General features: G+C 45.3%; 1 protein-coding gene across 22 annotated transcripts in view; it reads left to right on the forward strand.

Annotated features, from left to right (window-relative positions):
* The window catches only part of MAPK8IP3 (mitogen-activated protein kinase 8 interacting protein 3), a 68,885-nt gene that overhangs the window by 19,467 nt on the left and 35,107 nt on the right, over positions 1-14,311 (forward strand). For 9 of the 22 annotated variants that reach the window (XM_083412519.1, XM_083412516.1, XM_083412501.1 and 6 more), the window contains 6 exons: positions 1,226-1,367; positions 4,553-4,796; positions 5,144-5,243; positions 5,360-5,478; positions 10,135-10,146; positions 13,030-13,047. In XM_083412519.1, the coding sequence (XP_083268645.1) occupies positions 1,226-1,367; positions 4,553-4,796; positions 5,144-5,243; positions 5,360-5,478; positions 10,135-10,146; positions 13,030-13,047 (635 nt within the window). Of the gene's footprint in view, positions 1-1,225; positions 1,368-4,552; positions 4,797-5,143; positions 5,244-5,359; positions 5,497-10,134; positions 10,147-13,029; positions 13,048-14,311 lie in introns of all 22 variants that reach the window. The other 13 variants (XM_083412507.1, XM_083412509.1, XM_083412512.1 and 10 more) reach the window with 5 other exon arrangements.

Consider the following 14,311-nt stretch of genomic DNA (forward strand, 5'->3'; position numbering starts at 1 on the left):
TTATTTATACCCCGCGCCTCCCCTCAGGGCGGCTAACAACAGTCAACACAATCCAACATTCTAAAAACTTTTCACCATAAAATCAATCAAAAACAAATTAATGGCAACCAGCAAGCAAGACCCTGTGCAGATTGCCAGAGGAGGGGGTATTTATTCAGGGGGTAATTTATTCAAAGTTGTATACTGATTGAAATTATCAGTAAAAGCAGCAAAAAACCAAACCAAACATCCAACCAACCAACCAACCAGCCAGCCAACCAACAAACAACAAACAAAAAACTTATGAGACTGTAGTGACAGCAATGGATCTAGGATCACCGCTAAACTAAACACCTATTCCTTCAGAGGAAGTGCAGTTACCCAGCCCAATTCTTGGGGTTGATGTGTGAATCCTGTGCTGAAAGGTTTAAAATTCCGCACCAGGAAATACAGAATTTTGTGAGTAGTACAAACCACTCAGATTTGCATTATGTGTCTCTGTTTTTCATAAATTATTCCACAGTTTTATTCATTCATTTGCCTTTTTGTATAAACAGATCTGGTTTGACTTCAGAAGGATTGTTGCTCACTGGTGCAGAGCACACACTTTGCATGCCAATGACCCATAATTCAATCTCTGGTATCTTCAGGTAGAGCCAGGAAATACTCTTTCCTGAGACCCAGGAGAGCTGCTGCCCATCAGCATAGACCAGGGATAGCCAACATGGCGGCCTCCAGGTGTTGCTGTACTACAACTCCCATAATCCCTGGCCATGCTAGTTGGAGCTGATGGGAAGTTCCACAACATCTGGTGGGCACAATGTTGGTTACCCCGGTGTAGACAGTGTTGACCTAGGTGGACTATTGTTCTGCTTTGGTATAAGGCAGCTTCCTATCCACTATTCATGGAACTATGCAGGTGCCAATGCCCCAACTTCCGCAAAATGTATGCCGCCACCCCACTGGCTTCAGAGATTCCAGCAGGTACATACACTTTTGAGCCTATTTTCACACCCAGATGTCTGGAAACTTGGTGTCTGTTTTTTAAAAGGACTTTCCACTTCTTGGGCAGTTGAATCTTATGGGAATGTTAATGGGTTGTCCTTGGGATACTTGGCCCACTGTTAACTATGATGGGTTTGTTTTGCTGCTTTCTCCACGTCAAGGATCTGCTGGTTTCCTAACTCTTTCCCATGCTCTCTCTTTCTCTCCTTGTCTCTCTCTGACTTTCCTTTTCTGTCTCTAGCATGAAGAGGCGTCCCAATTCTCTGAACATCCCCCTCACAGATGACATGGTACGTGGGCAGGTGGGCGCCAAGATCGCCCCCGCAGTGGACCACTGGCATCTGAGTGACCTCGGCCAGCTGCAGTCCAACTCCGGCTACAAGGTTTTTCTAACACCATCATGGAAGCGAGGGCATCCTTGCCTACTTGTCAGCAGCACCTCCATCAGGACAGAGAGACCTCTGTGTGTCTGTAACCCTTTGCAGCTCATAGCCATTTCTTTGCTGATGCTTTGCTCAGCTAAACTCCTGTGTGTGATGAGTGTTCTTATCCTAAAGGTGTTTTGTTTTGTTTTGCCTGGGACAGCAGTATTTTAACATTCACCCATCAGCTAGCATACACTCAAGGTGCTTCCATCAGGACAATTTATTATGGAATCGATGTTGCCCCTGCTCAGAATTTCTTTTTGCAGTCTCCATGTTGTCCTAAAAATACTACCCCGTGCTTTTTCTTCATATAATCATATAACCCAGATTTACTCTCACCCCACAGAAAATCCAATTTTAAAAACCCCAGTCTATATCTGCAGTTATTGGTGTGCCAGCTCAATGGCATAAATTGTTTGGTGGGTGGTTTGTTACATGCATGGCAATGCATCAATGGCTTCCCTCAAAAATCATATCAGAAGTCCCCTATTTCTGACATAGAGCTCCAATTTCCATGGTTCCCCAGGAAGATGGACTGATTATTAAACTACTCTGGAATTGTAGCTCTGTAAGGGGGAATGGGGGACGCGGGTGGCGCTGTGGGTTAAACCACAGAGACTAGGGCTTGCTGATCAGAAGGTCGGCGGTTCGAATCCCCGCGACGGGGTGAGCTCCCGTTGCTCGGTCCCTGCTCCTGCCAACCTAGCAGTTCAAAAGCACAAAATGCAAGTAGATAAATAGGTACCGCTCCAGCGGGAAGGTAAACGGCGTTTCCGTGTGCTGCTCTGGTTCGCCAGAAGCGGCTTAGTCATGCTGGCCACATGACCTGGAAGCTGTACACCAGCTCCCTCGGCCAGTAAAGCGAGATGAGCTCCGCAACCCCAGAGTCGTCCGCGACTGGACCTAATGGTCAGAGGTCCCTTTACCTTTACCCTTAAGGGGGAATGGAGTCTCCTAACAACTCTCAGCACCTTTAACAAACTACAGTTCCTAGGATGCTTTATTGGGAAGCCGTGTAATGTTTAGTCTAAATCCCTTTTTTTGTAACTTCTTTTAATCCTGACCTGGATTTCCTCTCCTCTCTGCCGCTGCCTTTTGCTAAGAAGGAGATATGCTATGCCCTGTGCCTTTAAACCATTCATAGCTTCCTGCCCCACAACAAAAAAAAGTTCCCTGAAGTTGGAAATGCAGTATGCTCACATACTTGGTAGCAAGGCTTTGTTGGGGTTGCCATATTTCTCCTCCCAAAATAGTGATTTTGAGGTTTTGGAGCTGTTTCCACTGCTTTGTTCATTGCGTTGCCATACATCCAGGTTTTTGCAGACATTTTGACAGTTTGGCTAACCCCCCCCCCTCCATTTTTACACCCGAAAACCAGCACATCAGGAATTTTCCTGACATATGGCAAGCCTATGCTTTTTTCTCTAGTTGGCAAGGTGCAAGCAAAATATCATCTCGGTGTTGTGCAAACAACATCCGGCACTAGTAAAACCATTAGGGAAATGAATGTATTGTTAGTAGAGAATGCACCACTGTCAAATTACATTACTCTGGTTTTTTAGTCTTTGATGGTCCCTTTGTGATAGGATTTCTGCTGCTAGCTTGTTCTTGTTACACACCTGAAAACAATTGGTATCCAAGACCGCATAGGCTATGTGAAGCTCGCCAGCACAGTATATACAGGACTTGAAATTCTGCTGCTCATTAAAGCATGGCATCCTTGCCTTTAAGAATGTATGGCTGCAAAGGGTTAAGTGGCCATCTTTTCACAGTCTCCATTGTCATTTTGCTGCGCTCTGTATGTGTGTGCATGTGTCAGCTGTGGAAGTATAGCTGGGTTTGCAGTAAGGGAATCCTTCTAGACTAATGTTAACAAGATCACCTCTGGCCTTGAAGAAATCACCATTCTCTAAATTGCCTGAACGAAAGCTAAGAGTTCAGCGGTGATTCTTGTGTTCTTACTTAAGTGGCAGGGATTTGGTGTAGAAGTCAGAAGTGCCTCTAGAAAAGAGGGTCCCCTTTCCTCCAGGGCTAGTCCATTGCTGGCACTGGTCCCATAGTGGTTCCTATCAGCCGTGAAGATAGCTGGAGGATGACTCCACGTGGCTCCTGCAGTGGCCAAATATGGTCCTCATCCAGTCTCCTAAAAACGAACTATGTACTATGGTCCTAGAACATCAATGGGGAACCTGTGGCCCTTCAGATGTTTGGGTGAAATACGTATGGTTTTGTGTAAATGTGTGTCTTTGTTTCAGTTGCACTGCTTTTCAGATGTTCGTATGTGCTCTTGTTTTTAAAAGTCCTGTCACTAGTGATGGTCCCTTGACTGGATCCTTTGGCTTGTTTTCTTCTGTAATTTGCCCCTAAAAAATGAGTCCAGCATTTGGTCATAATTATGAACCTTGCCACTTTGGGGCAACAACTGCCAGTGTGGTCTAGTGAGTAGAGAGCCTTGGTGCCTTCTGACTGTGTGGTTGACTGTTCCTTATATAATAAGCAAGGGTCAAATTATAACTCAGGAAGATGGGATTCACTAGCACCCATAGATGACACAAGGCCTCCAACACATTGTGGCTCCTTGTGGGTCATTATTCACCATTAAGCACTCAGGCCAAGGGGTGAGCCAAACATAGGACAAAAAAATCTGAGGCGTTCTGGAGGGAAAAGGAAAAAAGAGGATGTTACGTGAGGATATGAGGTATCAGAGAATAAAACACATAAACTAAACATGACTTTTCTTAAGCAGCACAGTGAATCTTAAAAGCTGCTAACGGGCCATTAAAAATCTTGGGAGAATTACAATATTTTTGTATGGTCTAATTAAATTTATCCTTCACAACAACTCTGCAAGGTAGGTTTGGTTAATGGTGACTTGCTTGAGGGCACCCACTTCCCTTGATTGCTAAATGGAGACTTGAACCTGGCTGTTTATCAAAGTCCAGACACAACATTCTAAACCACTGTACCACACTGGCCCTCATTTTTGTAGTGGCCGTTATAGGCTTTTTAGTTCATAGTGCTCATATATCACAGTGCTACAAGGCAGCCAGCTGGCCAGTAAATGGGAGGAAAAATTAACTGATGCATGTGATTGCCTCCCCACCCCTTCTCTTCCCACCCCCTCGAAACTGCTGTGCCCCTAGTGCCCGCCTGATGAAATGTCTGAGTCTGGACAGTCCTCGGCAGCTGCTACGCCCAGCACGACCGGAACAAAATCCAACACACCCACCTCGTCCGTGCCCTCTGCTGCTGTCACCCCCCTGAATGAGAGCCTTCAGCCCATGAACGACTACATCACCTCAAAGAACAACAAGCGGTCGCGGGAGAAACGGAATAGTAGAAATATGGAAGTCCAGGTCGCCCAAGAGACGAGGAATGTGAGCATAGGTATGGGTGGCTGAGAAACTTCTAACTTGTTTCCTATAGGAATGTGAGATGTGGACATAACATGCTAAGAAGGAATTATTATCCCATAATGGTGTAAATTAGCATATTCCTTATTTTTAGGGCTGCAAGTAGATTGCGGTGCCTGAGGTTGAGCAATGGACTGCCTCTTAAACCTAGCTAAGTGCGTGGATGTGTGTGTGGATGAAGAATTATTGGTGGCTGCATGAGATCTCTGCTGTTCTCTTTGGGTTGTCACCAATATCCTCCTTGATAAATGGAGGTGTAAATGCCTACCTCTGATCTGAAATGTTGGTTTGGTCTTCTTGACTATGCATTCCGTCCTACAGGGATGGGGAGCAGCGATGAGGGGTCAGATTTTCAAGATATCGATTCTACTCCAGAGCTGGACATGTGCCAGGATCCCAGACTGGAACGCACAGGAAACAGGTTTGGGTGCAGACATTCCCTTCCTTTAGGCATGCTGCCCAGGAGTGCAGAATGCAGCTTTTATTCATTTCGTGCCAGTCTGCAGCATTTCCATTCTTTTTCTCTTTGCATGACAGCCCTACTCAGGGGATCGTGAACAAAGCCTTCGGCATCAACACCGACTCGCTGTACACGGAACTTACTGAAGTTGGCTCGGAAGCCATTGGCGATGTGGATGAAGGAGCAGACCTCCTAGGTAAAGCCTGCTTCAAGAGTGCTGCTTTTGAAATTCTTATCTTATTTATCACAACAGCCCTTTGAGGTAGAGTAGCTGGAGAGATAATTAGGTAAAGAGCTGGAAGAAGTCATGCAAGTCTTTATGGTCTAGAGCAGGGATAGCCAACAGCTTCCCGATATACGATATCTTTATTGTCATTGTCCCATGCAGAACAATGAAACTGGAAAACTACATAAAACATTCAAAAACCCCTAAAAACTCTGAAACCCCATTTTAAAATACACTATACTATAGAGACCCCTTATGCTGCGTTTAGAACCAGAATTGCATTTGCATAGAAACTGTTTCTCAGGCGGCTAGTCCTGGCCTTTATAACCCTATACCTTCTTCCAGAAGGCAGAAGCTGAAAGAGATCGTTTCCAGGGTGCGTACTATCCTGCGCTATCTCTGCCGCTTTCTTATGGCACCTGACAGCATAGATTTGATCCAAGGTGGGAAGAGTGCACCCAATTATTCTCTCTGCAGTCTTTACAACCCTGGACAGCATTGTTTTTTCCTTGGCCGTGCAGCTCCCAAACCACACGCACAGACCATAAGTTAATACCTTCGGTTGTTGTAATCTAACTCCCATCATCCCTAACCATTGGCCAGGCTGGCTGGGGCTGATGGAAGCCCAGCAACATCAGGAGGGCACTGTGTTGGCTACCCCTGCTCTAGATAAGATGCAGAGATTGTGGCGATCAGATGTGATCAGCAAACATTGGGATGAAATAGAAAGGGCATTTCCCTCTGAATCATAGAATTGTAGAGTTGGATGTGATCCCAAAGATCATCTAGTCCAACCCCCTGTGATGCAGGAGTCTCAACTAAAGGATCCATTACAGATGACGACCCAACCTCTGTTTAAATACCCCCAATGAATGAGAGGCTACCACCTTCTGAGTTTCCACTGCCAAACAGCTCTTACCGTCAGAAAGTTCTTCCTAATGTTTAGTTGAACTTTCCTTTCCTGTCATTTATATGCATGTAGTCCACAGAATTCTGTGACTTTTATGCAAATTATGCAAATTAAAGCAGAGTTTCATAAATTATTTTGCCTAATTTACTCTGCTGTTTTAGACTTGGAGGAGGAGCCATATAGGGCACTGTAGGGCACAGATGTCTATCTATGCTCTATTACTGGAAATCTCGCCCTATGTTTTTGCTTTTGAGATATCACCACATATTGCCCACATCCTTTCAGGCATACCGCTTCCCAACTGTAAAGAATATAAATTTTTTAATGAACTGATTTTGGAAAACGGAATTCTGTAATCAGAATTGTGTCCTGTAGTTTTTCTTCCCAATGTGAGGAATTGCAGTCTACACATAGCCAACAATGACCCTGAGAAGTAAACAGTGTCAAATAAAATTAATAAATGGTTTACCTGCTATATTGCCAAGCTGCTAATAAAAGCAAAGGAACAAGTAGACCAGCTAATAAGTGTTACATTGATAGCCCAAAAAGTAGAATGCAGAATTATCAACGCCCAGAAGTCTTATTTAGCTGTCACTTCCAACACTTTAATTTCCTTTCTTCATCTTGAGTCCTTGTCACACACCAAATATATTTCCATGCTCAAATTCATGCTCACTACCACATGTTCACTCCCTCTCCCCTGCAACATTCCCACTGAACACGGCTAGATCATGTATCACCATTTACGTTATCATTATTTCATTAGCTAAATTTATATTGTACTTATTCATTGGCCTGCTCAAGGGTAGCACACCAAATCAGTATTTCCAAAAGCAATGGCAACAGTCAGTTAAAAATCATGGGTTGTATCCAGCTAAGGCCACATTTACCCCATACAAGCACTATGATAGCACTTTGAACAGTCATGAGCTCTGGGGAACTGTAGTTTCTTTAGTGTGTTGAGAATTGTTAGCAAAGCTCTATGCCCCTCACAGGGCAACAGTTCCCAGAATGGTTTAACAACCAATCCCTCTTCACAGGAACTCTTGGAATTGTAGCTCTGTAACAAATCTCGGTACTCTTTAACAAATGACAGTTCCCAGGATTCTTTGGGCTATGACTGTTTTAAGGTGCCATGAGAGTGCTTTAAATGTGTAAATGTGGCTCAGGTTTTAGTTAGAGAAGACCCATTGGATTGTGTCCAGTGCTAGTCCTGCTCATAGTAGACACACTGAAAGTAATGGACATGACTTAAGTTAGGTGTGTTAATTTCAGAGGGTGTACTCTGCGTAGATGGATTCAAGCCATCAAAATTAATGGAGTGAGATGTTAATCATGTCCGTTATTTTCAGGGGTGTTCTCTGAGTAGAACTAGCATTGAATACCACTGAATGGTTATATCAAATTAGGGCTTAACACAAATGCCCCCAAATTTTGTGCTTCTGTGGCCATTTGGATTTGGAGGAGAGATTTTCTGGGGGTGGGAGGGTTGACATTCACCTTCAGACCCGCCCCCTCCTCCCGATTCTCCCACTGGTGGCCGCCATTGTTATGTGATATTTGTCATTCCTCCCCTCCTCCCAAACACAGTGACCCAGAACAAGGGGCATTGTTTGTGTGGGATGGGAGGAAATGGTAGTTTGGTCACTGGAGGAAGTGTTCTGATGTGGCTGCTTGTTTAGCCCTGTAATGGCTAGACTAATATCTTTTTTCTTTTCATTATCTGACCAGAATCTAAGAGGGCTGGGCGATTAGCCAATCAAGAATAGCTGTGGCTCCTCAGAGAATGGGGGAGCGGGGGCAGGGCAACAGCTGAAATTTTACTTCTAGGTGGCCAGACTATTTTGGCGTGTAAAACTTATTTTTACCTCAACTAAAAGGGGATATTTGGTGATGAGAGGAACCCAAAGGATGTGCAAATGGTAAGTGTTATGAATTGCCTATCTTAAAGCAGAGGAGATTCAATTCAGAGCTTAATACTGTCACGCAGGCCTGCTCAGCTTGCATCCCACTGAGCCAAAGGCAGCCCACCAGCATTGCGCATGGCCCACCGCCGGCTCAAGGAGCCTCCTGTTTTTACTGCTTTTCTTGCAAGTGTACACAATTCCCCTCACAAAAAAAAATGAGCAGGGACAATAGCCCACTGGTAGAGCACCTGCTTTACATGCAGAAAGTCCCAGGTTCAATGCTTGGCATCTACAGATAGGGCTAGAATAGACCTCTGCCTGAAACCCTGGAAAGCAGCTTCCAGTCAGTATAGATAATGTGAAGCTGAATGGACCAAGGGCCTGATGTGGTTGGTATAAGGCAGCTTCCAGAAAGAGCTGTGGCTCATTGATAAAGCATGCAGAAGTTCCCAGGTTCAGTCCTGTGATGGCCTGGGACTCGGGCTCGGAGCCAGAGGAGTCTCAGTCTGCACCAGATCCTTTGCCTCAATCTGCACAGGTTTCCCTGATTCTGAAGAGCCCCAGTCTGCAGAGGTTTCCCTGCAACAAACACCAGCTGGGCCGAGTCAGGGGCCTGAGCCTGCCCTGGCTCCAGATGCGGGGATTACCTTGTTGCCTTCAGCTGGGCAATCATTTACAGCTGCTCCACTACCAGTTGGGTTAGGAGAGGCTGAGGCGGCCTCTGGGTCTAGTAACCCACCAACATCTCCCAAGCTGCAGAGACTGAGGTCTGAGAGAAGGAGAGACCTGAGTACTCACAGGAGGAGTGTTCGCCTCCGGGCGAAACAGGGAGGAGAATCGCCGGGGGATCAGGACCGGCCATTACCCCGACAGAGATAAAAGGCTTGCTGGAGCAACGTTGCTGTTTGCCAGAACCTGCCTGTGATCCTGTGCCTGACCTTACCTGGTTTCCTGCCTCGTGTCCTTCCTTGGCCCTGCCGGACTAACTCCTCGCAGAACCCTTGGATTCGGGATCGGACCTAGACCGCGTTACTCAGGTTACCCCCAGGCCCAGCACAAGTCCCCAGCACCTCCAACATGGGGTTGCACATGTTCCTATTCTGAAACCAAGGAGAGCTGCTTACCAGTCATTACAGGCAGTACTGAGCAGAAATGGACTAATGGTCAGACTCGGTATAAAGTAACTTCCTATGTCCCTCTGAGGGCTGCTGCCAGACAGAGCCAACAGTACTAGGCTAAACTGATCAACTGTTAGGCCTGGGTTAAGGCCATTTCCATTTTAAGGCATTAGGGCCATAATCCAATTCCTGTTGGGCTGCGTTTGATTTAGTGGGTCTCAAGCTGTGCCAGCTTTCATGAATTTTTGGAAAGGCTACATAGAGCGCTGCAGATGGTCGTAAGCATTCCAACAAATTAGGTTATTCAGAATACGTTTTTATTATACCATTTGCCATGGTTGAGAAGACAAGGCTTAAGTCGGGGTTTGTAGGAAGTCTCCAGGCTCCTCACTTATATCCTCATCTGGGGGGGGGGGGAGTGATTTCCTCACCCTCATACTCTCAAATGTCCCATATGTAGATTCACACCATTTGCAGTCCATAGCAGGTCCTGTCTTTACTATTTCATGCCTTTTGACATTGAAATGGCAAGATCATTGTTAATTTTTTGTTTCTCTTCTTTAAAAAAATCCAGATTTTTTTTTATTTTGTTGGTTTCGGTCACTGATTGACTCTTTTTCTTTCCTTCCCCCCGATTCCTTCCCCCCTACCCCATCCTGTATCTCTGTGCTTCGCTGGACATGGCCCATAGGGGAGTTTTCAGGTGTGTATCTCTCCTCTGTTCAGATTCTCTGTTTCCTCCAATTTTTCTTTCTTCCTTCTCCTTCCCCCTTTCTTGAATTTTAAATTGAATGATGTGGGTACACACGTGTGATACTCCCCTGCTGTTGTCCAATCACGGTTGGCTTTGCGGACTTCGTCCCGCCTTTCCCTTGTTTGATTGGCTTGCGTGACTTAAGGTTCCAAACCCAATTGAACATTCTCTGCTTTTTGCTCACATGTTACATTGCGGTAAGCTTTATTTCTAACCCCTACCCCCGGCTTTTTGCAGCCTCACTCCACGATCTGCTTTTTTTTACCTCCCTCTTTGAATCCTAGGGTAGAAGGTGGGGAACCATCTGTTACTTCGTGTTTCCTGTAAGGTGGGATTTTTCCTTCCTTTTAGGGCAGGCAATGAACCCAAGTGTGGGTTCCTCATTCAGAGAGTGAGCTAAAGATAGGAGGTTTATCCATCTTGCTGATTCCATTAATAATTAGTCCTTTCCCTCCCTCAGGATGGCTGCTGGGGGTAAGAGAAGGTTTGGGACTCAGTGCTTGCAGGATGGGGGCTGAGCTCTCAAGTTTCGCAGCTTGTAAGTTTGGAAAAGGCTGAGATGGTCAGTCAAGAGTTCTAGCTGAAGGAGAAGTGTTGGAGGTCCAAGGGCATCTTTTCTAGATGAACTTGCTTAAATCAGTGGTGCAGTTAGCTAATTTAAGACTCTAGACCAGGGGTGGAGAACCTGATGATGTTGAACCTCCACCTCCCATCACATGGAAGGCCTATAGCTCAGTGGTAGAACATCTGCTTTGCATGCAGACTATTTCTGGGTCAATCATTGGCATCTCCAGGTAGGGCTGTGAGATACTCCTGTCTGAAAACCTGGAGAGCTACTGCCAGTCAGCATAGATGATACTGAGCTAAGTGAATTAGTATAAGGTGACTTCCTAGATTACTATCCCTGACCAATGGCCATGCAGCCTGAGGCTGATGGGAGTTGGAGTCCAACAAAATCTGAAGGGCCTCCAGCCCTGCTCTCTATAGACAATGATCTTATTGGAGTGGGGTGGCTCTTTAGATGGTACAGTGGTACCTCTGGATGCGAACGAGATCCGTTCCGGAGCCCGTTCGCATTCTGAAGCAAACGCAACCGGCGTCTGCGCGGATTGCGATTCGCCGCATCTGCGCATACATGTGACATCATTTTGAACATCTGCGCGAGCAGCGAAACCCGGAAGTAATGCGTTCCGTTACTTCCGGGTCGCCGCGGAGCGTAACCTGAAAACACTCAACCTGAAGCACGTTTAACCCGAGGTATGACTGCATTGTGCATTGACACCACTTCCTTCAGCATGTGGAAAGTCTGCCCTGTTGCGTTAGGAAGCCCTTGGGCTCATTCTGCTGAGTGGGCCCCTGGGCCTCTACCCCAAAGTCCTGCCTTGACAGCACCATGGCTTAAGTGGTACAGACTGGACAGTTTCCCTGGATACAGTTCTGGTCCCCATCTCAGGAGGATATCCTGGAACTGGGAAAGATTGCAGAAAGCAGAAACAAAACCATGACAGGTCTGGAACATTTCCTCATATATAATATAAAGAAAGCTTAAAGCATTTGAGGCTTCAGAGCTTTTAAGATAAAGATGGGCAAAGGTTCAGGGAGCACAAAGGACAAGATAGAGGTTTATGAAATGCTTCAGTAGATAGAGGGAATTTCTGGAAACTTCGGTTAGTTATGTTTGCTTTCGTATTGTTTCGGAGAGTGTGAATTTGATAAATTTGCCTTTGAACGTGAACTGAATTGAATTTCTCCCCATTCTTATTGGCCACACGTGATTGCCTGTCGATTTGTGAGCACACTAGGTGTGCACACTTAGTATCATTTCTGAAACTGGAGCATCCACACTTCCCTCCAGGGCTCTCCCAGTAAGGGTGGGAAAGTAGGATTGCTTTTTTTTACATGTAAATGTTCATTGTAGTCATGTTTGAAATGTTTGCGGAAGGGCCATAGCTCTGTGGTAGAGCATCTGCTCTGCATGCAGAAACTCCTCTGAGTTCAAGCTCCAGTATCTCTGCATAGGGTTGAGAACGTCCTCACTTAAAATCCTGAAGAGCCACTGCCAATCAGTGTAGACAGTATTGAGCTAGACGGACCAATGATCTGACTCAGTATAAGGCGGCTTCTTATTACTGAGTTGTATGACTTGTAAACACAATCCTTTGTGAAAAACGTGTCCGGTTTTGACCAAAGGAGAAAGAAAGAGAAGGGGTGTGTGTGTCTGCAAAAGTTCCCTTCCTTTGATAATAGCAGTCTACCTCTGCTGAAGAACTCTTTACACTGGACCCGGCCCAGTGCAAATAGGAAATAGATTCATTTCCTTTAAATATTTATTATTTGCTGCCAACCCAAGATTGCTGCCTTTTTTCCCAAGCATCCGTCCAGCTGAAAATCAGATTCGGGGTCTCCCAACAGCCCCTTTGCCCCAATTTTACTGTCCTCTCCTCCTGTTTTTCCCCTTAACCTGACCCATCCATGCTGTTGCTTTGGTTCCCTTCCGTAGAGGATGAGAGGCCCAAAAGACCTTTGCCTATCCACGGAGGATAATAAGGATGGAACCAGGAGTTGCTAACTTGATCTGTTCATTCATTCAAAATCGGAGACTTTCTTCCCTGCTTAGCTGGATCAGAGGCAGAGAGTGGTTCTTGCTGCAGCATAACTAATTTCCTTGCACGTACGTGCTAAGAGAGCACCACCGATTTGCTGTTTACAGATTTGTATTTAATGGCTGCTTTTTTCTCTCCCTTTCTTCCCCTATTTTTCTCTTCTTTGTCCCTATCTCTTTCTGTACCCCTGACCCCACCCCTCTTTTCTCATATGGAATGACTTTCATAGTGCGGGATGATTTCTTTGGTAAGGCCAAGGCCTTTTTTAAACATATGGGTGTTCTCCTCCCCCTTTCTGTTCATTCAGCATCTCTTCATCCTTTTTTTTCTTCTTCTCTTTCTTTTCTTCTGGGATTTCTCGGGACTCTCTTTTGTTTCGTTCCCGTGATGGTGATGGTGTTGCTTTGTTGAGAAGAAGTAGGTGATTCTCCCATCACCCATTGTTTGGGAGAGATTCTTTTATGTTTGGGGATGTAGGTGGTTATTCACTTTGATGTTTCAAACAGCTTGCAGGATGCAGGTCAAGAAATATGGCTGTGAAATGTAATGCATTTCCTGGTTTGTTTTTTTTCTGGGAACTGTAAACAAACACACAAAACACATACAGCACTCTTCACGGAAATATTCTATATACACAATTGACTCCACCACACTTCACTTAGGTTGCTGTGGGAGCCAGGGCTTCTTATAAAATTCCAGACACACAATTAATGTGCTGCTTTTCATGTTTTGAAAACCCTTAGCTTTGAAACCACTTTGTATTCAGAAGAAAAGACTAGCCCTGGCCTTTTTTTTTTTTTTACCTGAACCACTAGCTTTCTAGAAGCAAGGAGCACTCAGTTGTGGCTTCTTCCCAACTGTATTTTGAAGCGGTAACATGGGGATGTTGGCAGGTGGTGCCATCATCATTATTATTCTAATTATCATCATCATTATTATTAGACAAATTTATAGGCTGCTTCATGGCCAAAGTTGGTATGTGGGGGAGATAAGTATATGGCCCACTGGCCGGATCCAGTCCTGCAGTAAGGAATTGGCTACTCCACCTGAACTGCCATTGCACATCCAGCATTGCACAACTGCCATGCCTTCACCCTCCAGCTATTGCTCTGTACTTGGCTCCAGTTCCTGGACTGCAGTGCTCTGGCAAAAACCAAAGTAGATTCTGAAATCGGCCTATGTTTGTCATGCTTGATGTAGTCTGTGCTACAAAACAACAACAACAACAACAAAACCACACCAAAAGATCTTGTGCCAAGAAAAAGAAACGTAAAAATGATGCAAGCCAGCAAAACTGCATATATTCACTCAGGTTGTATAACTTAACTACTCATAGCCTTGGGCCTGAGCAAAGGTCTTTGCAAAGTATTGACACCTGCTCTTAACTGTCAGATATCTGAGCTTCCGCTGTTCCATGCTTGTGATAACCACCTGGCATTCTTCATACAGTTTCAAGCCTATTTTTGCAGTCTTAAGGGCTACAAATTTGCTAAAGGGGCGAGACTTGCAGT

The sequence above is a fragment of the Podarcis tiliguerta genome, assembly GCF_965153285.1.
Source record: "Podarcis tiliguerta genome assembly, chromosome: 14".
Lineage (NCBI taxonomy): Eukaryota > Metazoa > Chordata > Lepidosauria > Squamata > Lacertidae > Podarcis > Podarcis tiliguerta.